Source organism: Telopea speciosissima, chromosome 5 (genome assembly GCF_018873765.1).
Source record: "Telopea speciosissima isolate NSW1024214 ecotype Mountain lineage chromosome 5, Tspe_v1, whole genome shotgun sequence".
NCBI lineage: Eukaryota > Viridiplantae > Streptophyta > Magnoliopsida > Proteales > Proteaceae > Telopea > Telopea speciosissima.
The window spans coordinates 59,907,779-59,931,799 of record NC_057920.1 but is presented as its reverse complement, the minus strand read 5'-3'; the positions used below and the strand labels follow the sequence as shown (position 1 = coordinate 59,931,799).

At 40.6% G+C, this 24,021-nt stretch overlaps 3 protein-coding genes across 3 annotated transcripts; all 3 read right to left on the bottom strand.

The window, feature by feature from the left end:
* Nucleotides 1-2,523: 2,523 nt before the first annotated feature.
* Nucleotides 2,524-2,961, bottom strand: LOC122663163. Its single transcript, XM_043858866.1, has one exon. The coding sequence runs from the start codon at nt 2,959-2,961 to the stop codon at nt 2,524-2,526; it is 438 nt and encodes a 145-aa protein (XP_043714801.1).
* An 11,157-nt stretch (nt 2,962-14,118) lies between these two features.
* On the bottom strand, nt 14,119-14,564 carry LOC122662366. The gene has a single exon (XM_043857981.1). The coding sequence runs from the start codon at nt 14,557-14,559 to the stop codon at nt 14,119-14,121; it is 441 nt and encodes a 146-aa protein (XP_043713916.1). The 5' UTR covers nt 14,560-14,564.
* Nucleotides 14,565-21,877: 7,313 nt separating this feature from the next.
* On the bottom strand, nt 21,878-22,330 carry LOC122663162. The gene has a single exon (XM_043858865.1). The coding sequence runs from the start codon at nt 22,328-22,330 to the stop codon at nt 21,878-21,880; it is 453 nt and encodes a 150-aa protein (XP_043714800.1).
* Nucleotides 22,331-24,021: the final 1,691 nt, after the last annotated feature.

Below are 24,021 nucleotides of genomic sequence, written 5' to 3'. Positions count from 1 at the left end.
AAGAATTTAAGAATTAAATGAGACTTTTTCCTCTTTTTTTTTCCTTCTAGTTTAAAGCAGAATTTCACGGAAAAACTTGAATTCATTTTGCATTTCAAATTCTCGAAATTAGAGATCATCAACCTGTCGAAAGTCGGAACGATCGGCGTCTTTTACGACTGATTTTGTTTCCTTCTTTGGCGGTGGGGGAGGAGGAGGCGGCAGTGGTGGCGGTGGTGGTGGTGGTGGTGGTGGTGCTGGCTGTGGAGGAGGAAAATAATGGGTGTTTTAAGGTTGAAGATGATGAAAAGGGTATCATTGTAATTTTACTTGTGGTGTTTTAGAACAAGGGTAATATTGTCTTTTCAAATCATAAACTAACAGCATCCTAACACTATCAATCATAAGGGTCAAAATGTAAGGTGGAAAAACCAAGGGGAAGAACGTGTAATTAGGGCAAAGTACAGAGGAGGGATATGTAATTTTTCCTATTATTTATGAAATGATCCATTGATGAAACAAAGATGGGACTCTGTAACTGTGGCCTTCAATCGCGAGTTTTAAGTAGTAACAGCACATCAATTATTTAGGTAAATGAAATGATAAAGGGTTAAGGCAAATAAATAAGGAATTTGCATAGCAGAGAATGAATAATCGATCAGACAACCCTATGGGACCAACTATAAAAGGTGACCATTGAAGGTTTAGTTTGCTGCACCCTTTTCCTGGAGATACTTCTTCTTCTCTGCTTCGTTAATAAAAGAAGTTAGAGGGAAAGACTTGCTGACCCTCATGGGTGTCCATAGTTGACAGAATACATTAAATCTAGCCTTTTAACCTATCTCATACTAGGCTGGCCTAATCTAGCGCCCATACACTAGAATGGGTCCCATTAGGCTCATAACACTCATCCTTGTACATAACTGCGTTGCTGATGCTGCATGGCTGGTGCTAGGCTCGCTTCCTACTCTGTCTCATTCATTACCAATTTTAATCAAGCAGCCTATCTTACAACACAACCGCTCTTCTCCCCTTCTTATGTATTAACAACCAAAACCCCATCCCCCCTCTTATGTGTTAACAACCAAAACTCCACCCTCTCCCCTCCCTCCCTTGCAACCCTGTACACCCTCTCCCCCACCTCGGCCCAGCTCACCTCCATCTACCTCTTCCCCGCACGACCCCCACCCCAGCCCCTCCCTCTCTGGCTTTCACTCTCCCCTCCCATGCAATCCCACCCCACCATGCGTCCTACCATGCTCAGCACTCCAACCACTCCCCGTGTAACCAACCTCACCCAACACCCCATGCTCCCTTTCATTTTCATGGACCGCTCCATAGGAGGTACATTTGTTCAATCTCCCTCCCCTTCACCCCACTATGTTCAATTTCTCTCCCCTCCATCCCAATCTACCTACCTCTCCCACCCCTACTTCCCACCCCCACGGCCTTGCCCTCCACCATCTCCCCCACCCCAATGAACCTACAATTAATTGCCCCTCTCTATCCCGCTCTTACTCTCCCCTCCCTCACTTGCTCTCTTTTTCCAGTCACGTTCATCACCCAAGAAGGCACAAGGGAAAAATTGTAATTATAAAAGAATTGGGAACCTTAACAAAATATTGGTTAAACATGAGATACCTCAAACATCATATCTATGAACGTGAGGTACCTCAAATGAGAACAATTCCCAACTTTAGGTATCCTAGGTAGAATTTTACCAAACGTTAGGTAACCCAAGTGTCATTTACCCATCTCTTGATGGTATTTCAATAATTTTTTCAAATTTTGTCCACTTTCTAAAATCTTTACCTTTTTTAATACATAAGGATACAAATGACCAATTAAAAAAAGGTCAGCCAAGGTCAATCAAGACCAACCCAGCCTTGGTAAAATTAATGATCAATCAGGGTCAACATGGCCCAGCTCAACTTGATCAATCAGGTCTATGCTGGGCTAGGCTAAGAGCAGCAAGGATGGGCCTGGGCTGAGATATTTCAGACTGACCTTAGGGGCCTTAGGGTGGACTAAGAGGACCCAAAGATGGGCTGGGTTTTTAAATTGCCCCATACATTTGCAACGATCTTACACAGACCAGGATTCCCTTTTGCCCATTGATAGTAGAGTCTATATTTCTGTTGCATTTGTAATAACATTAGTAAGAGGATGATTCTTATTGTGTCCCTTTACATTGGCGATGTTCATTCCCATCTTCTTCAATTTGTGTTTTCTCAAACATGATGAGGTGTTTGTTAAGGTATATGGAATGAAACAATTTTTTTGATCCCTTGGAAATGAAATATTAAGGCCTATGGTATTTAGAAAACTTCAATCATCTGTGCTGGTGTTGCCGTTGTTATGATGTTAAAGAGTGAGAACAAAAACATATTATGCATTGATTATCTAGGTAAAGCAAATGATAAAGGAACATTAAGGAAAAATAAATAAGGAAGTTGCAAAGCAGAGACTGAATAATCGATCAGGCCCCCATAGGGACTAACTCTATAAAGTGTGACCATGGAGGGTTTAGTTTGCTGCGGCACCCTATTGCTGGAGATACTTCTTCTTCTCTGCTTCGTTCATAAAAGAGGTTAGAGGGAAGGACTTGCCGACCCCCATTGGTGTCTTGAAGGTGATCTTGTTTCCATCCATGCACATCTCTACTATTGTAATCCACACCATCAATTGCTTGGTTTTCACGCCCGTCATCTTCTTCATCCTCCCTTTCTCCACATACGCGGTCGTCTCGGCAGCATAGCTTGCCTTGGTGTTGGTTGCCACATTGAAATGCTCGTAGGCGGCCTTGCATTTCCACCATACGAAACCAGTGGCTCTCACCCTCCCACATTCTTCGAGTTCTCCAGTGGGAAGGACACCACTGGGGAATCCCAACTCTTTGATCAGTTCCTCTGCAAATCGATCACAGGCTTCTTTTCCACGAACGATTTCAGCTCCTGCTCTCTCATCTACCTTGCTAGCCATGGTTGAGATTGCTTGTTCTAAAGCGATAGACTGTAGTAAATGGAGGAGAAACTCTTCACTACTTGTTTGCTCTTAAAAGTGTAATATTGCGATGAAGATTGAGCATCAGTATACAGGCTATTTATAAGAATAGAAAACTGTTAAGCTCACCCATTGAATTATTTTATTTGGTTTCTTTGCACACCTTGTTTTACCGAGTGCCATCAATATGAGAAGGTCTTCCATGCTTCCATGTTGGATGTTCATGTAGGAGAAAGTCAGAGGAGACAATTTTGACGGCTACAAAGACCTTCTAAGAGCCGTAGACTCGTGACTTCTTTCAGTTATTCATACCGGACTGCGTCAACAAGGGCATGACGTTGGGAGATCCCATTTCTTGTTGGACTTGGCATATTTTTACTGTATATGTGACTGAAACTAGGAAAAATAAATAAAAATAAAGTGTAGGTGCTCTTGAGGGAGTTGGGATAGGATCTCATACGAGAATGGTTCTTCTATACTGTAAGCCACACGATGGAATCTACTCACTATCTTGGATTCAATCTGTGCAGCTTGTGGTGTACAAGAATGAAAATGATTCTTGTATGAGAACCTGATCTGGACTCTTAGTGAGGGCAGGGGTATGTTATCCTTACAGTGGTATTTATACTTGCTGTTTACCCACCCAAGTATGTCTAGGTAATGTAGTAAATTTTAGTACAGTGGATTTAATATAAATTTCATATATGTATCATCTTATAATTTTATTTGAACTATTAAATGAGAGGGGTGAATATTCACATACGTGAGCGTACGTGAACGACTCACAACCATTCAAGTGGAACATTCCCACAAAATAGATTCCAATCCCTGTACTCCGATTAAATGACTAATTTCAACATGGTGTATCACAAATTTTTTTCAATTTATTCTGGTTTTAAATTTTTTTAATTTTAATATATTTTATTTACATGAATAGTTTATAATATATTCCTTTTTATTTTTGTGAGAATAATTTATCATATATTCCAGAATTCCATTATGCCAATGATTATATCGATTATAACCAAACATATCCAAACTGCACTTTTTATGCTAAGAAATGGTTTAATGATGTCCCACTCAAGAGGGCTTTCTTACTGAAAGAAGAATGGGACCTGACCAAGCCAGCCCAGCCCAAGAAAGCCAAGAGTACAGAGAAAGGTAGACAAGCGGGCGAACTAGGCACGGGGCGCCAGTTTCAATCCATAGAGCGACTTATGCAGCTTGCAAACAGACTGGGGATGAGATGCATCAACAAATCCTAATGGCTGAGTCATATAAACTTCCTCAGTCAATACACCATGCAAAAAAGCATTGCTAACATCAAGTTGTCTAATGGACCACCCCTAGGACACAGCTATGGAGAGAATCAGACGAATTGTAGTGGGCTTAAAGGACTAAAAGTTTCACCATAATCAAGCACGTGTTGTTGGTGAAATCCCTTTGCTACTAACCGCGCTTTATAGCGCTCAAGAGACCCATCCGCTTTCCTTTTGATACAGTACACCCATTTGCAGCCAATAACATTCATATGGGGTGTCCATGAAACAAGGGACCACGTCCCGTTCCGAAGTAGAGCATTAAATTCCTCCATCATTGAAACCCGCCATTCGTGAATTTTATTTGCCTGTGAAAAACAAGTCGGTTCAGTAGGAATAGTAACTGCATTGAGAGCATGTGGCCTGGACCGTAGTTGAATGGGATGGTGCATGGGTAGTTGGGACGGTTGGGTAGCAGCCGATTAGGGGAAGGTTTGGGGAGGGTAGAGTTCATGTAAGGGACGGGTTTTAAGAGGTGGGGAGTCTAGGGAAGGTCCATCTAGAGGGGACATGGGTGGAGGGCTAGGTACAGCTGGTGTAGGTGCAGCCAAAGGGGAAACGGGTGTAGGGATGCTACCCCCCCCCCCACTGGGGATAATGGTGCCTGTGTTTGCACCGCTGGTAATGGCGTGGGCATAGTAGTAGAGGGGACTTGAATAGGGGCAGAGGCCCACGGAGAGGAGAAAATGGGTGTGGAGGGTGGTAATCCTAGAATAGAAACAGAGAAAGGAAAGGACTCTTCATCAAACCTAACATGGTGCGCAAAGATAAAGCAGTTTGTGGAGAGACTAAGACAGCGATACCCAAAATGAGAGGGGTTGTAGCCTAGGAACACACATGACGATGAGCGATAATCCATCTTATGTTTATTAAAGGTGCGCAAAAACGGAAAACAGTGGCAGCCAAAAACCTTAAGAAAAGAATAATCCGAACTGCGATGAAAGACCAGTTGAAAAGGAGAAATCCCAAGAGAAACCATAGTAGGCATGCGGTTAATCAAGTAAACAACTATTTCGAATGCAAAGTGTCAGTAGATTTGAGGAACTGACCCATGAGCTAAAAGGGAGAGTGTAGACACCAGATTTTGACACCTTGGAAGTATGTCTTGGCAATGATGGTTAAGGACGTAACTCATGTGGTGACTGAATGGCAAGAATTACCAAATTACCCCAACCCCACTTTTTGTAACCAAACTGTCCCAAATAGAGCCTAGACCCTTAACATAGCCGTATTTAACCATTTTAAGTTCACATGTGAAGTTTCACCCAAATCCAACACCTTTCATGAAAATGACCGTTTTGCCCCTGGCACGGTTCTCGGTATCTGGACCACCCGATTTAGTCCAAAATACTTTGGATGACCTCATTTGGTCATATTAAGTTTTCACGTAAAGTTTCGGCCAAATCGGATAACTTTTGTGAAAATGACCGTTTTGCCCCTGGTATGGTTCTTGGTACCCGAGCCACCCGATGTGACCTGAAATCATTTGGATAACTTTATTTGGTCATATTGTAGTTACACGTAAAATTTCATGTACTTTTGGTATCATTTGGACCTTGATCGGTGTGAAACACCATTTATGTGCTTTCCTCGATATCCATGTCATTTTTAGGAAAAATCTGACCATATCTGTCACACGGATGAAAAGTACGAGTTGAGACCTTTGCGGCAATATGTGGCGCGTCAAAATCGGCCACACGGATTGGAAGATATCAATATTTGAATGTGGGCCTTTAAAATGGAATCTTTGAGAAAGAGAGAAAAATAAAATTAAAAAAACATTTTGACCGACCCGAGTCAGACGGGACTGACCCGAACCGGGTCAACCCAGTCTGACCAGGCCCAGCTGGACTGTCGGCAGGGGACAAGCCCACACCATTTAGGCTGAGCCACACATGGCCCATCACCCATGCCCACCTGCCCAGCAGGCCTAGGCACACGCATGCCTAGGTTGCACAGCAAGCCTAGGCACACGCCAGCCCAGGCTGCTCAGCAAACCTGGCCACACGCAAGCCAGCCCATCACTCCTTATCCTAGCCATTAAGGCCCCAAGGGTCTTTGAGACTTTTCCTCGAACAGATTTTCTCCTATAAATAGGAGGCCATTTGGAGGGTCTAGAGGGAGAGGAAAATTAGTGAAAAATTACCTTCACGCAGTACTTGACCCCCTCTTTCCAAAAATGGTTTTCTCATCCATAGGTTATGCCTCATTACTGATATAAAATGCTGTAAATACCCCTTCTTCACCACTCTTGCCATTCGGAGCAACCCCACTTGGAGTGGATTTTGGAGGTTTCCGGCGACTATTTACGGTCACACCAGGTTACTCAAGCTGAGCCTAGGCACTTCCACGCTTCAAGGGTATTTTTCCATATTTTTTACTTATTTTTAAGCATTTGTTTTGATTTTCTTTACAACAAAGGTTGTTTTTCAGTTATAAAAATGTTAAAAATAATTCAAGAGGGATAAAATTCTGATATTTTCAGGGATGATGTTTACCACTATTTTTTATATTCATTAATTTTCTCAAGCTCCAAATCATGTTTTTTGTGATATTTTTGCCCCTGTGAAGAATTTCGGATTATGTAAAATCTGATCATGTAGGTGGGTATTTGGATAAAAGTGTTATGACCATGTTAAAGATCATGTTTTTATTAGTGGGAATGGGCTCTGGTTTGATCCAATTCGGATCTGTGATGGGGATTTTGTATTTTTCTTTGTTTTCCATTCTTTTTACCATTTCAAAAAATATTCAAAATAATATAAATGCATAAAAATTCACAAAAAAATTATGGAATGCATATTTCATCATGCTTGATTTTATGGAATCATTATCCACTGACATGCATGTTTGATAGTTTTTATATACGTTTCCCACCTCATTTAGGGGTATAAATGTCATTTTTCTAATTATGATGAAAAATTCTGGAAAAATAGGAAAAAATGTTTTTATGCATGACATGCTGTCTTAGAATGGTTTAGGATGTTTTCATATGCATACGTGACCATCATGCTTGATAGATATGCATACAAAGTCATTTGTGCCCTCTAGGGGCATTTTGGTAATTTACCAAACGTGGGCCTAGGCTATCATTCTGGAAATATCATTTGGTGTGTTCAGTCATTTAGGATGTTTAACATCACTTTCGATGCCTACAATGATTCTAAGTGTCTTTTGACACTTTTGCCATTTTGCCCTTTGCGGCATTTTGGTCATTTTGTGACCAAACCTTGCTTAGGACCCCGGAAAGGATCCTGTTACTTTTGCCGCATGTTTTAACATTTAATAAACATGTTTTACGCATAAGTCAGCATTTTCATGAATTATCATGCATTTTCTACATGTTTGCCATAACAGGGGCATTTTGGTAATTTTTAACCACCCCACATTTCCTTGCCATTTCATGTGCTCTTGATGATCCAAATGCATGATGTTAATGTTATTTAATCATGTTTTGCTTATTTACAGCATTTAAATATGATTTAATGCATTTGTACATATTTTGGCCCTTTAGTGGCATTTTCGTTATTTTGGCTATTTTGGCCTATAAGCTGTTTTGCTTATCAATATAATTGTCCTTCTCCATGATATAATTAGACTTGGTTTTCTTTTTTACAGTCAACCATGTTTTAGACCATAGAGTTAGGCTTTCTAATTTAGGTAAAATCCATTAATTAGCTTAACTAGGATGCATAATGTACATAATCACCAAACTTAGGAGTAGTAATTAGGATTAAAACATTAATCTTAATTAGCCTAATTAGGTTCATAAATTTCAATCAAGTTAATAAAAAAATCTTCAAAAAAAAATTAGTTTAATTAGGTGCATAATATGTATAACACAACAGTACACAACAGAGTTTGGTCTAGGAAGACCGACCCTTGGTCTCTGCCAAGGGTGGTTTTACAGGTGGTTTGTCTCAGAACATGAAACCACACCTAAAACCGACTTTAACAGGGGCTTATTCAGGGGGTGGTTGCAAGGGTGGTTTCTCGTAGGTCTTGAAACCACATGTAAAACCACATACCTGCAAAATCAAAATTTAAAAGGTTTCTCACCAGGAGTTCCTTTCCCAAGGGGTTTAAAGGTAAGGAGGCTTCAAGGAAGCTTCCTCCTAGGTCCATTAGGGTTCTAAGACCTCATTAGGTCCATGTAATCCCCAAGATTTAAGAGAGAAAGCAAAGAGAACCTAATTTAGGACATAATAGGGTAGAAACCTTAAAATTTTCAAATGGAAAGAGATTGCTTAGCCTTAGAGCTTGTAATGGAGTGAAATAACTCCATTATAGTCTAGGTTTAGAGGTTTCATCGATTCCTTGGGTTCCAAGAGAATCCTAGGTCGAATCTCTCCCATTTCCCAAACCCCAAAACCCAAAATAGAAGAAAAGAGGTAGGATTTAATGGCTTACCTACCCCCAATATAGAAAAGCTCTACGTAGAGGGCTCCACAAGGTGAGGTTCCAAGCCTTCAGCCAAGCTTTTCCATTCTTCTTCCTCCATTGCTCCTTCCTTTTTTCTTCTTCCCTTCTTCCCTTCTTTCGTCTTTCTTCTTTCTCCTTTCTCCTTTCTCTCCTCTTTCTCTCCTCCACGATTTAGGTTAGATGGGCGAAGTAAAGAGAAAGAATGCTTCTCCCCCCCCCTTTTTGTCTTATTTATAGAAAGTGACTTGGGTCCCTTAAGTCAAATGGGTCAAGAGGGCTTAATGGGTTGATCCAAGATAAATGAGTCATTAAGCCAAATGGGTACTTTAAGTTAAATGGGTCGATCCAAAACAAATGGGTCATTAAGCCAAATGGGTACTTTAAGTTAAATGGGTCAAGAGGGCTTAATGGGTTGACCCATTAGTTCTATTTGGGTAAGAAAAAGGAATACCCAACCTTGGGTCAAATAGAGTTAGATGGACCCTTAGGTTAAATTACCACTTAAGCCCAATGGGCCTCTTAAGCTATTAGGCCTGCCCACTAGTTATAATTAAGAAAGAACCTAATTAAAAGATGAGCTCACATGATATGGGTATAATTGCTCTTCACATGTTTCCCTAAGACAAGTGGGACCCATAAGTGAATTATTCCCAACTCAACTAAAATAGTCCGGACAGTCCAAACCTTGACCCGTACTTCGAGGGCATCGAGGGAAAGGGTAAATAAATAAAATTAAGGGGTAGCACTTACTATTTCATTGTCATGGTTTGTCCCCCATGACCCCGAATAGTTTCCTCCAGGCAAACTCGTACTGTGATCAATAATTTTTGCAGCTGGGTTTGACCACCAGTGAGAACAGCTCACCAGCATACGTGGCAGTGATAACTACACATCACGAAAAAAAAAAATTAATTATGATCCGGGGTGCGGGTATAACACTGGTAGTGTGTTGCTTCTGTCTCAGAGAACAGAAGAATATCATCAATGTAAATGAGCGCCTGAGACTGGATGGGTTCATAGACCCTGAGCATGGCTTTCTGAAACAGAGATGGTGCAACCTTGAGACCGAACGGCATGACTGTCTACTGGAAATGGTATCCTGGAATGCAAAATCCTGTCTTAGCACGGTCATCTGGATGGATTCCGAGCTGCCAAAATCCTGCCTTGAGGTCAAACTTGCTGAAGATGGTTGCCTTGGATAGCTGGAGGAGAAGTGCTGGACGAGTGGGTAACGAAAACTCGTCATCGGCCGAAAAGGCGTTGAGGTGCTGGTAATTGATAACAAGCCTGAGTTTTCCACGAGTCTATTCAGCCCGTTTGTTGACATAGAACGCTTCGCATGCCCATGGGGAAGAGGTGTGATCAATTAGATGCTGGGCTTGAAGGAGGGCAACTTCTTGGCTAGCAAGTGTGAGATGTTCAGGCTTCATTCTTGAATGGCTTGCCTTAGTGGGATTGGCATCTTCATTTTTCTTAAAAGGAAGGCGAATGAAGAACTGTGGGTTCTGCCATAATGGATGATCACACTTTGTGAGGAACTCAGTATGAGAATCTGTACTACACTGGGAGAGTAACTGCTGCTTAATATCTGCAAGAGGAGCTGTTAGTAACAATTTGAAACATTGGTCCAGGGGAGAAAATGTTTCTTATGACTAAGACCATGGATACTCCATCGAAGATGGGGGAGACGACAAAGGAGGTCGAATCCAATAAGAGCATCACGACCAGGGAGAGAGGAGCTTAACACTGTATGGCTGAGGGTATGGGTTGGAAAAATCTTGAAACGAACGGAGCCGTTGGAGATAAGGTCAACCGAGAAGGTCTTTCCATCAGCAGTAGTGAAATACTGCTTATAGGGTTTCCAATAGTAAGAGGGGAGAACATGGGGAGCAAGGATGGTCATTGAACAACCTGTGTCAAAATAACCTATTACCTTGACCGGGCGATCCCAAGTAGTGGCGGAGACATACAGGGGGGGCCTGAGGAAGAGGGGTTTTGGTAACGGCTAACATGGGTGTAGAAATGGGAGGAGAATAAGGAAGGGATGGGGGATCTCTAGGGATGATTGGGTAGATGGGGTCAAATCCATCAGACTCAGTATCAGAAGGTGAGTCGGAATCAGAATCATCATCACAGTGTTCTACGGAGAATAACAGATCTGAAGAGAACTCATCATCAATAGAATACAGTAATTCTATGTCCGCATCTTTGTCATCCTGTATAGAGATTTGAGTCAGCATGTGCATGAGTTTGGCCTTCTTCTGCTGGTTAGGACAATTCTTTGCAAAGTGTCCAGTTTTACCATAAGCATAGCATTTGGTAGAAGTTTTGCCTCGAAACGTCTTTCTCTTGAAATACTTATACTTCCGGGTAGAAGAATGGTGCTGACGACGTTTCTTGAAACGTCTATGCTTGGAGTGCTATTTGCTGGCTTCACGAGATTGAGTGTTGTACTTGGAGAAATGAGATTTCTTCGTTGAGGGACACGTGCAGTTGTTCTCCTTGCACTTGATCTTGAGATAGGACATATCACAAGCATCGGTGATCTTATGGGTAGTTTTCTCCCATTGTTTGAAGAATTGTTGCTGATCACAAAATTTCTGGAGAGCATTCAATATCTCCTGATAAAGTCTGCCAATAGGGGCTTGATCCAGTCGGAGTCCTAGATGCTGCAGAGATTTCAAAGCATCTTTTCCTAATGGTTCAGGGAAAGAATTAAGAAACACCTGCTTCATATTAGGATCATCAAGGCCGCCAAGGATTCTTCCGTCGCCTTCCACAAAGAAGATGGAGAAGAAGGGCGTGGGTCCCATTTGCTTTTAAAATGAATTTTAAAAAACAATTAGAAACTGTGAGGGAAAGGGTAATTTTGCCATTATAAAAATATAAACAATAACTTAACTGCAAAAGCCTAACGGAGTGGACTAAGTTGAAATATATTCATAAAATAAGGGTAGTCTGTGACATTTTGACCAAGTTTGGTAAGTTTATGAGATATTGGATACTTTTAGGGGGTGTCCGTGAGATTTTCCCTTTTTTGAATGATTAAAATCACTAAGCTTTATATGGTATATCACTTATTTTTGCAAAAATATTCTAGTTTAAAAAATTAAAATATTTATTAGCTAGAGGTTTTATAGATGGTCACACCTTACAACCGTTGGATGAAGAAGAGAGGGGGATGTGTTATTACACATTTGCCCACCCTCATCCAACGGTTGAAAGCCACAATTATACACATACACAGCATTGTATAAAAACTGGATCCGTATTTATTTACAGGAATTGTTTATCATATAGTCTAGAATTCACTATGAACAAGTTAACCATCCAAACCTGTTATTCGTGATCCCTTAATGGATTAATGAACAAGTTAACCATTCAATACAAACAATAAAGAAAATCAGTTTAGGAATTTTTTTAGTGAATATATTTTAAAGTTCAAATTTTATTTTAAGGACAAAAGGGAAAAACTAGGCCAAGTTGCTTTGCCACATGGCATTTTTACTGTATCAATCTTAAGCATTGTACGGGAAGAGGAAAACTTATATTCTTCCAGCTACATATATCAGGTCATAAATCAATTGGATATTTTTTGCTAAAATTGAGAAAAGAAAAGAATTTACAAAAGAAGGCTACAAAGCCAAATATAGAAGCTCAAACAAAAATGCAAAAGATTGCTTCAACCACCAACAATAAAAGCATCAGCAAAGGAGGCCAAAAAACACAGAGAGCTAAAAAGCTAATAAGAAAACCGATATCTCGGTCTACACTAAGCATATATCACCACGTCATTTTGTACTGAAGGAGGGAAAGCAACACTTGTTGAAGAAACCTGAGATCTAACAACAGATTTTGGCAGAAAATCAGCAATTGGGTTCGCCTCTCTAAAACAATGGGACACCTTCTATTCAATTGGAAGGCCCACAATATTAGGCATAATTCCTCTAATTATTTTAACTGTATAAATCATTATATAACCATGAGGTGGTTCTGACCAAGTTTTTGGACACATAGAAGGTTTCATTTGGACCCGAAATTGACATTAGAGTAGGGGATGTTGGGACCTACTTCCCAATGTAGTCTTGCCCCAACCAGCATGCCATGCGACAAAAAAACAACTAAGTAGACCGGCTCCCTTATTTTATTAGTAATGTTATTCTACCTAGGCATAATATCATTCACGAGCGTAGGAAATGTTCACGTACATGAACAACTCACAATCGTTTAGATGAAATTTATTCTATGAGAATGTTCCATCTGAACGGCTGTGAGTCGTTCACATACACTCACGTACGTGAACATTCATCCCTCTCGTCATTTACATGGTCTAGTGTAAACAAGCTTTTCTTCATGATCCACTTAGTTGTATGAATTGATGTGGCAATTTAGATCTTCAACAAATAGGGAAAGGTCTAGATTGACTACATGTAAAAATTTAGAATTAAATTTAATCTTATACCCTTGTATATGGGTGTGCACCCTCTCGGTACTCCTAGTTTTTTAAAATCATAATTTACCATTTAACAAATTCAGTTTTGATTAAAACTTGACATGTGAACAAGAGACTATGAAAGTTGTGTGAGGGTGCGTTGGTGGTTCGAGGGAGGTGTGTGGGCTCGTAGTCTGGGGGTTTTGTTTGTGGCGTGGTAACTGTTGGTGGGTTGTGCCTGGGAAGGGCCCTGGGTATCATGGTTTCTCCCTACCTGCGACTGCCTTGGGGGATGACCAGCTCCATCGTGCTCCAATCCCTTGCTTAGGGGGCTCCTAGGTACAGGGGAGACCAAAGTTGCCAAAACACCCCCTTGATATATCAGATATAATGTTTCTTATGGACACCAAATGTGAATGGTCTCAGATGGAATCCCTACATCGTCGTCTCCAAATATATTATCTATATACAATGGTGCCGATTGGCATTTTAGCTAGCCTTGCCCTTTTGTGGCGAAAGCATATTACTGTGAATTTCTTACATGTCTCTGATAGGTTTTTGGATGCAATTAATGTTATCTGATGAAAATGATCACTTTTTATGAGTTGTGCATATGACTAAAAAATTAAATTTTTTGAAAACATGTTTGGGATAAATTGGTCTCTTTGGATGCTAATAGACATACATTGAATGACTTCATTTTGGTAATTTTAATTCTCACCTATCTTGAAAAGAAAAACAGGGAAGAAATGGAAGTAGCAAAACAGAAATGTCTCAATTTCGACCTACAACAATGGCCTCCAATTGCTCAATTTTAACTAGTAACAGTACATCAATTATTTAGGTAAAGAAAATGATAAAGGTACACAAAGGCAAATAAATAAGGAAATTAATTGTATATAGAGTAGGCAGAATGAATAATCGATCAGAACCCTCAGGGAGTAACTATAGAGTGACTACTGATTAGTTTTTCTGGAGATACTTCTTCTTCTCTTCTTCGTTCATAAAAGAGGTGAGTGGGAAGGACTTGCCGACCCCCATGGGTGTCTTGAAGGTGATTTTGTTGCCATCCATGCACATCTCTACAATGGGAACCCACACCATCAATTGCTTGGTTTTCACTCCGGTCATCTTCTTCATCCTCCCCTTCTCCACGTACGCGGTCGTCTCGGCAGCATAGCTTGCCTTGGTATTGGTTGCCACATTGAAATGCTCGTAGGCATCCTTGCATTTCCACCACACGAAACCAGTGGCTCTCACCCTCCCACATTCTTCTAGTTCTCCGGTGGGAAGGACACCGCTAGGGAATCCCAACTCTTTGATCAGTTCCTCTGCAAATCGATCACAAGCTTCTTTTCCACGAACGATTTCAGCTCCTGCTCTCTCATCTACCTTGCTAGCCATGGTTGAGATTGCTTTTTCGAAAGTGATAGACTGAAGTAGTAAATGGAGGAGAAACTCTTCACTACTTGTTTGTTCTTAAAGAGTAATGTTGTGATGAAGTTTGAGGATCAGTATATACAGTCTATTTATAAGAGTTTAAAAGGGTCAATTAATTATTTTATTTGTTTTCTTCTCACACCTATTTTACCGAGAGTCTCCGATATGAGAAGGGCTTCCATGTTGGTTGCTCAAGTAGGAGACGGTCAGAGTGGACAATTTTGACGGCTACCAAAACCTTCTAGAGCAAAAGTCAAATAGAGCCAATGCTTTTAAGAGCGGACGACTGGAAGTCTTCTTTGTGTAATTCATACCAGAATGCCCCGGATTAAAAAATTTTATTGTTCAGTTTTGAGTAGGTCAACAAGAGGAAGACGTGTTGGGACATCCCATTTCGTGTTGGACCTGGTTAGGTATATTAGGGTAATGTATTAAATTCAAATACACTGGATTTAATATTAATTTTACATACTTATCATCTTTTAAAAATTTTTTGAACGATTAAATTAACTAATCTCTCTTTAGAATAAATGACACTTGGGGTATCAACACCTAAGGTATCCAACTGGTTCAAGGCCGAACTGGCCCAATTAACTTGTTGGTTTCAAATTTTGGAACCAATACCAATTAATAATGGAAATGATCTGTTCAAGTTCCTAATATTTTCTTATTAGTATTAATGATAAAAAAAAAAAATAATCCTACAATGATCAGTTCAACAAGCCTTATGGTGGCTTCATCAGCCATGGCTGCTGTTTCATCATGGTGATTGCATGAGTGTTAGGCTTGGTTGCTAGTTCTCAAACTAGGGATAGAGGTCATGCTCATCAAGCCTGGAAAACTTGTCATATGTAAAATCAGAGCTCCTAATCAAGATAGCTCTTAATCAGTTTCATCTTTCTGGAGTCCAGACTAGAACTGCCCAGATTAAGTAAATCAGAACTAAGAACTAACCCAACAGATTAGTGGGTAGGAATGTAAGATGTTTTGGTTTTTAATCGGTCTGGTTTTGTTCTGGTTTCAGATTGACAACCCCTAACGTTCTATTTACTACTTGTTATAGATTTTTATTTTCTCCCAATAGAGTATGCACTTCATTTCACTGGGCAGAAGGGCTTGGAGTTCTTTTCTCTGAATGAACTATCACATTGCTACATAGTTACACTTCCAATTAATTAGTAAACCAACTGCAATTCCTGATTCCTGTTAGTAGGTTATTATTTCAATTTTAGGGTCCTAAAATTTGGATCAGGTTTTAGATAATTGGGGGATCCGGCTCCTCTCCAGCGCACATCGTGTGGCTGGGGAGCTCCGATCTTGGGAGCTTCGATCCACTCGGCCGCCCACATCCCGGTGCACTGGCATGTAGATCTAGGCCTCCCCAGCTGCACGATGTGCGTTACTGTAGACATGCACGGAAATAAAAGTACATAGAAGTTGAGGAGCTCAATCCGGAATGCATTACTGTAGACATGAACAGAAATAAAAGTACATAGAAGTTGAGCTAAAGAGTAGAGTAAACAATTGACATTGACAGGATCCATTAGGCCCTGAGATGCCCTGGGGCACCCATAAATGCTCTGTCATTCTTGTAGACGATGAAAAACAATTGTTAATTGTGATCCCATTTTGAAGACTGATCCTCTGAACTTGGAATTAGTTGGGGGTTAGAAAGACATGGCCATTGATGAGTCCAATAGAGTTTGTGGATGCTTTCCGAAGGCATTTATCTCAAATCTGGTATAAGGCAAATTTATTGATTAATCATCTCCAATCCTTTTGGTCAAAAACCTCAGCCAAAGATCTAAACATCTGGTTCTGCAATTGATCTTGATTTGATCTAGACAGTTTTCAAATAGGACTTGCAAAACAAGCAAGCTTATACTGTAATTGGACATTGAATGCACAAAAATGAATCCTTTTATGATCGAATATACGAAAATCACCTAGAAGATCAAACACACAAGAAAAAAACAAACAAAAAGAAAGCCAAAGGATTGAAGGTTATATAAAAGAAGATAATAAATAAATAGGAGAAAAAAATAATGTTTATACATTCGATTTATACATCGATCGAGTGCTCTCATCATTGATTGATAGCATTCTCAATAACCAGCCTCAAGTGGCGAGTCATTACATCTAGTTCCGCCGCTCTTTGCTCTCGCCACCTCTTCTCAAAATCTATCGCCCTCCCCTGTTTCGACGATTCCACTAGAGTAGACGAAGATGTAGACGTCTGGTCCAGAGAAAGAAGCTCTTGGCGAACGAGTGTCATTCTCACCCCCTTGCGAGCTGCGGCCTTAATGGAGAGGAGTTGGGGTTGTGGCTGTGGAGGGGTCGGGCTTGAGGCCATGGATGGATGGCTTCGCCTTTAGTCTTTGGGAGAAAAGGGATTGGGGTTTGATCAAAACTTCGAAGGTCGAAGGGCGAAGCGGTCATTGACTCACTGCACAAACCAACCAACGAACTTCAACCTTCGCGCCAGTTGCAAGAGGAGGAAGATGATGGAGTGGGTTCGCGCCAGATGGTGCAAGAGGAGGAAGACGATGGAGTCGGTTCGTGGCAGATGGCAGAAGTTGCAGAGGGACAACTTAGATCTTCGACTTCGCCAAACGGTGCAAGAGGAGGAAGATGATGGAGTGGCTGTCGAAGGAGCGGGAAGAGACGATATTAGGGTTTTGATTTTGAAAATGGGAAGATGAATGAGTAGTGTTTCGTTTTAGTTTTGTTTAGTTTAGATCGGTCCGGTTTGGTATAAACGGTTTTAGTCTAGATGGGTTTGGTTTTATACAATTAAACCACTTAACTCTTGGATTTCAAAAAAATATAAAATCTACCGTTGGATTTTGCATTTTACACATGTCACGCTCCTGTTACTGGGCAGGACAGATGGCTGCTATAGCCAAGCCATAGATGATCCGGATCCGACTAAATCCCCCCTGGGCTCGTACATGACCCCCGTGCCACGCACGAACCGGGGAATCATGTCATGTTCTTAGATAAATCTGAGAACCCCAGCTTATCTGTCGTCGACATTCATAGCCCCATGACAACTGTAGAGAAAGACCACAATAGACCTTGCTAACTTTCCTAGCCCAACATTTCCTAAAATAAATTAATCACTAGGAATCCATCAGTTACCGGGGCACTTTCAGGGTCAAGATCCCAAACTACATTCTTGATCTCATCAAAAGAAGGGATGACTTCTAAATTTAAACAATCAACTCCCTTAATTAACTCAGGATCGAATGCAATCAAGGAAATCCAAGTGATCGACCAGCAATGCTGATTTGTGGAACTGCATAGTAGTTTGCCACAAATGAAGCCAACTGACGCTGATCAGAGATAATCAAGCCATCATCTCTTTTAAGAGATCGAATCCGTTTTTTTTGCTCGTCTCAACTTGACTGAAAGGTGAAAAAAATTTGAATTACGATCACCGTGCTTCAACCACCTCAACTTTGCCTTTTCCGCCCATAACTTTTCATGATTTTCAATAGTTTTCAGGTACCTAGTTTGTGAATCCGCTTCCTTGGAGAAGAGCTCATCACACATTCCTTGTTGTTCTAAGTTCCCATGCATTAAGCCTTAGCAGTAGCTAATTCCAAATCAAAGTTGGGAATTGCTGATCTTGCCCATGATCTCAAAATAGACTTCAACCAGGAAAGAGATAGGATTTCCTCTTAGCTCTCCTTCCCAAGAGTCCTTCACAATATTCACAAAGTCCTTATAATCCCACCAAAATCTATGAAACCGAAAAGGCACAATTTCCGGTTTCTGGACAGCTTCTAAAACAAACCCCAACAAAGCATGATCCGAGCAGGTCCGTGGGAGAATTCTTTGTGAACAGTCATGAAAAACGTTCAACCACCTTTCATTACAAAAACTGTGGTCTAAAACCGCTGCCACATGCCCCCTTGCATTTGTTAATGATCCAAGTGAGTTTTTTCCCTTGAAAGGGAGCAGAAATCAATTTGCACATGTCCACCATAACTTAAAACTCCGCTACCAAACCAAGATTGAACTTGCATGGACCCTTCTTCTCATGTGAAAGCATGGTTTCATTGAAATCACCTAAACAGCCCAAGGTAAACCAGCTGCAGCAATTGCTGCTAAGTCAGCGCACAGTTCCCTTCTTGTAGCTTTGAAGCAACTTGCATGAACTATTGACAACATAACCTTATGCCCACCCCCCATTCCACTGATAAAGATTAGTGTTGATCTGATGAAATAAATACCAATGGGCATTGGAAATAAGACTTCCACAAGACCCAAAGCTTTGGCACCTTCTCCAAACGAACATTGTGTATCAAATCAGCGGCATAAGCCATCCTGTTAAAAAAATCTGGGAAATCATGCACCCCAATTTTTGGCTCTGGTAGGCACAACACATCAGGGGAAAAGTCCCGCAGATACATTTGTAAGGCTCTAGTTATTGCAAATTTTTATCTAATGTAGTAACTGTACAGTGCTGTACTGCATCGTGCCGCGGCTGCAGAGGTCATGTGCACCATGTGGGGCCTGCTGTGCCACATGGCCTCTGCTGCACCGCACGATGCAGCATAGCACCGTACAGTTACAGGAGAGGATAACGAGTGCAGCCTTCCTCACCCCCCAAATATTCTAAAAAAATATTCGCATGAATTAGCTGTGCAAAGCATCATTAACGTCAGACCATAAAATCTGACCTCCACTTGCAGTAGACAATTGTTGCTTCTCATGAGCGGCTTGCTCCATCAACAGCGCTGCCTCATCAATCTCCTCTACCAATGGAAGGTGAATTGTAATTTTTCCCTCATGAACAACCGACTCTTGAAAGAAGATACCATAGTCTCAGCCCCACCTTACTTTGCTTTTAATTTCCGCCCAACACGAGAGGATGAAGCCTCATTGACTGGTACAGTCTGCCCTCCATGCCCAGCATTACCTTTCCCACCACGGCATGTCGCATGAGTACGAACATGTTCTCTAGCAACCATTAAGACGGAAAGATTTGGCCAACACGCCGCAACATTCCGCTGCCTGGTTTGCTCATTGACGTGGGGGAGAGCAGTAGAAATTGAAGTAGTTCCCTCCTCTATGCCTTCATCGGCCTCACCATAGTAGAATAAAATATCGATGCTCCCTCTTTTCACCCATTCGGCTCTGATCCATGCCCAATTCCAGATACGTTCTCAGCCAAAATCGGAACCACATCATCTGGCCCAGAAATGTGATGACTAGACCCGCCCAAGTTGGATACCAAATCTTCAACAACCTCCCCCCCCCCCCCACCCAACAGGTTGTCACATTAGGAAACGAATTCCCCCTTCTATCCAGGGCTGTAAACGGATCGGATTCGGCTTTGGATAGTGTTATATCCGCATCCGCATTCGATTAGTTATCGAATGGATTCGGATAGTATTAAACGGATATGGACACGGATACGGATCAGATATTTTATCCATTTACATGTAAATATAGTTTTTCGGATAGCTATAGCCTATCCGTATCCACATCCGTTTAGTTTTCAGACAGATTCGGATAATACTAAATGGATACGGATACGAATATGAAAACGGATTTCGACTATCCATTTACACCCCTACTTCCATCCGCGCCTTGCATCAAAATCCTATCTTCAATCATGCCAACAGTTGGTGCCAAATTAGGAGGTGGAGTTGGATTCAAATTCCCCTTTCCATTCTCCATGCCTTGCAATATTCTCCTACCATCAAAATGACCTTCACATAAGGAAACTTCCAATCCTAATCAGCCAGCTGGAAGTTTTGAAATATTTTGAATACCAAAATTTTGAGATTTCCTAATCGATTCCTCACTTGAGTTAGGCCTGGTTGGACGAAGACTGGTCGAGTACTTGAAATGTAAGTACAATTTTTAAGTGCATTGCAAAAATTATTATTATACCAACTATACCAGTCACTCGGAAATTTCGTAATATTCAATAATTACAAAAATGCCAACCTTCAACAATGTTTATTTTTTTATTTTTCCCATACATATTAAATCAATTATCTTACCCACGTGGGATCTAAGTAGCTTTTCAATGTGCATATTGATAACATTTATTAATTCTAAAAATGACATCTTTAAGCATTTTTCTTGTACATAATAAACCAACTAATGACAACATGAAACTTTTTCTGTCTTTTCTCTAAGGGGAAGGGAGTTCATTCTGACATTTGTTTACCATCTTTTTAGTTTTACAGTATTATATAAATGACAATTGTCAGTTGCATTCATATCATAAGAATTCATAACATTAATCATAATAAAATTCATTGAGTCTTGGTGGATTTGAACTACTATCTCTTAAGAATCCCCAAATGCTATCTAGGTGTGGTCACTCATTGGAGAGCGTAGGAAACCCCACCAAGTAGAGATCTTTTTCCCATACTATATTTAAGGCTTTAAAATTATTTTTAAGACTGGTTGATGTTGAAAATATCTCATTTTTCTTTTTTTAAATACATATAAGGCCACAAATGACCCAAAAAAAAGACCAGCAAAGGTCAATCAAGGCCAACCCAGCCCTTGTAAAAATCAGTGTCATCAATCAGGACTGACTTGGCCCAGCCTGGCTTGATCAGGGTCATTGTCAATCAGGCCTATGCTGGGCTTGGCTGAGACCCGCAGATATGGGCCTGGGCTGAGATATTTCAGCCCGACCTCTAGGCTAGTTTGGGCTTGGGCTGAGCTAAGACGACTCAAGAACTGGTTGAGGTTTTAGAAAAAGCTGGCCAAACTGGCCCTGTTTCACCTCTATCTATGACAATATACCTGGATTTTAATTTCTATTTTGCCTTTACAACTATAATGAAATTATCTAGATTATGGTTCTTAAATTTCCTCATACATTTGTATAGATCTTACTCAGACCATGATTCCGGTTTCGTCATGCATTGATAAGATTATATTTCCTGTTGAATCATATCCTTACATTTGAAACAATTTTTTGGATGCCCTGGAAATGAAATATTAAGGCCTATAATATTTGGAAAACTTCAACCATCTGCTGGTGTTGCAGTTGTTATAATGTTAAACATATTATTTATGAAAACATATTATTTATGAAATGATCCATTAATGAAACAGAGATGGAACTCTGTAACTGTGGCCTCCAATCGCTCGTTTTAACTAGTAACAGTACATCAATTATTTAGGTAAAGGAAATGATAAAGGGACAATAAGGACAATAAATAAGGAAGTTACATAGCAGAGAATGAAAAAAATCGATCAGGACCCTATGGGGCTAACTCTATAAAGTGTGACCATTGAGGGTTTAGTTTGCTGCACCCTTTTCCTGGAGATACTTCTTCTTCTCTGCTTCGTTCATAAAAGAGGTTAGAGGGAAGGACTTGCCGACCCCCATGGGTGTCTTGAAGGTGATCTTGTTGCCATCCATGCACATCTCTACTATTGTAATCCACACCATCAATTGCTTGGTTTTCACGCCCGTCATCTTCTTCATCCTCCCCTTCTCCACGTACGCCGTCGTCTCAGCAGCATAACTTGCCTTGGTGTTGGTTGCCACATTGAAATGCTCGTAGGCGGCCTTGCATTTCCACCATACGAAACCAGTGGCTCTCACCCTCCCACATTCTTCGAGTTCTCCAGTTGGAACGACACCACTAGGGAATCCCAACTCTTTGATCAGTTCCTCTGCAAATCGATCACAGGCTTCTTTTCCGTGAACGATTTCAGCTCCTGCTCTCTCATCTACCTTGCTAGCCATGGTAGAGATTGGTTGTTCTAAAGTGATAGACTGACGTAGTAAATGGAGGAAAAAGTCTTCACTACTTGTTAGTTTGTTCTTAATAAAGAGCAATGTTGTGATGAAGTTTGAGCATCTGTATATACAGGCTATTTATAAGAATATATCGCTAGCTATTAACATAACCCTTTGAATCATTTTACTTTGCTTTCTTTTCACATCTTATTTAGGAGAAGCCTACCATGTTGGTTGCTCAAGTAGGAGAAAGTCAGAGGTGACAATTTTGACTGTTACGAGACCTTCTAGAGCAAAGGTCAATGGAGCCACCGTTTTCAAGAGCAGCAGGCTTGAAGTCTTCTTTGAATAATTCATACCGGACAGCGTTAATGAGTGATTGAAAAAAGGGTAAAAAATGTAGCCACACTTTACAATGCTCAGCTATCTTGTTTTTTTTTTTCTGTCAACCTTCTTCTTCTTCTTCTTCTTCTTATTATTTTTGGTCTATCCTTATCTAAGCTACAAAGGGAAAATTAAAACAAGCCACCAGGAACCTACAACTACCATGAGTATGCCATCTGAATTTTGCTCGTCTCCAGGAGTCCTGCATGCCTAGGGTGTTGCCAGCCGTTGGGCTGTGCCACACACATTCCTAGGCATGCACCAAGATGTGGGCGGCATAGCTCAGCCATTGGATGCCCCTTGACAGCACCCTGGGCGCTGGGCTCCCTGGAGACGATCCTAATCCTACATACACTCCCTAGTCTCCCTATTTACCACCTAATTAAGTATGCCGTGCTCGGGGTAATGTAGTAAATTTCAATAGCTGTCCTACCCCTCTTCCACCCCGCCCAAAAAAAAAAAAATGAATATACTAGATTTAATATAAATGAATTAATTTCACATATGTATCATATTTTTATAATTTTTTGAATGACTAAAATCACTAAACTTTATAATGGTATATCACTTATTTTTGCGAAAATATTCTAGTTTAAAAAAATAAAATATTTACTAGCTAAAGGTTTTATAGATGGTCACACCTTACAACTGTTGGATGAAGAAGAGAGGGGGATGTGTTATCACACATCTGCCCCCACCCTCATCCAACGGTTGAAAGACACAATTATATATATACACAGCATTGTATAAAAACTGGATCCGTATTTATTTACAGGAATTGTTTATCATGTAGTCTAGAATTTCATTGGATATTCCAATGATTATATCAAATTGTACCTAAAAATATCCAAGCTGCACTAGTTTTTTATCCCAAATAATGGATTAATGATGACCCACATAAGAGCATCTTCTTATAGACCTTGACATCTATAATGTCTCAAATTGTACGAGATCCAAACTTTGTGAATAGACAGATCTTGAGGAATTTTTCGATCCCGTATATGAGGAACCTACGAATCTGATCGGACAGGGAACCTGAGAGGAGTAAGTCCGATCTTGAGATACCTCGCTCACACGTCATGTTTTACACCAATTGGAAGTCACTATGAACAAGTTAACCCTCCAAACCTTTTGTATTTTTTTTTTTTTTTTTTGTTTCTTTGATAGGTAGGGGAGGATGTAGGATGTGAACCAGGAGGCTTGAACTCAAGACCTCCAGGTAGCAATGGGCCTTTACGCACCACTAGCTACCAAATGCGCTAGGCACTTGACCACCAAACCTGTTATTTGTGATCCCTTAATCGATTAATGAA

Excerpts from the sequence above, each read along its gene's own strand:
- LOC122663162 (XM_043858865.1), bottom strand. The coding sequence starts at position 22,330 with ATGGCTAGCAAGGTAGATGAGAGAGCAGGAGCTGAAATCGTTCACGGA.
- LOC122662366 (XM_043857981.1), bottom strand. The coding sequence starts at position 14,559 with ATGGCTAGCAAGGTAGATGAGAGAGCAGGAGCTGAAATCGTTCGTGGA.
- LOC122663163 (XM_043858866.1), bottom strand. The coding sequence starts at position 2,961 with ATGGCTAGCAAGGTAGATGAGAGAGCAGGAGCTGAAATCGTTCGTGGA.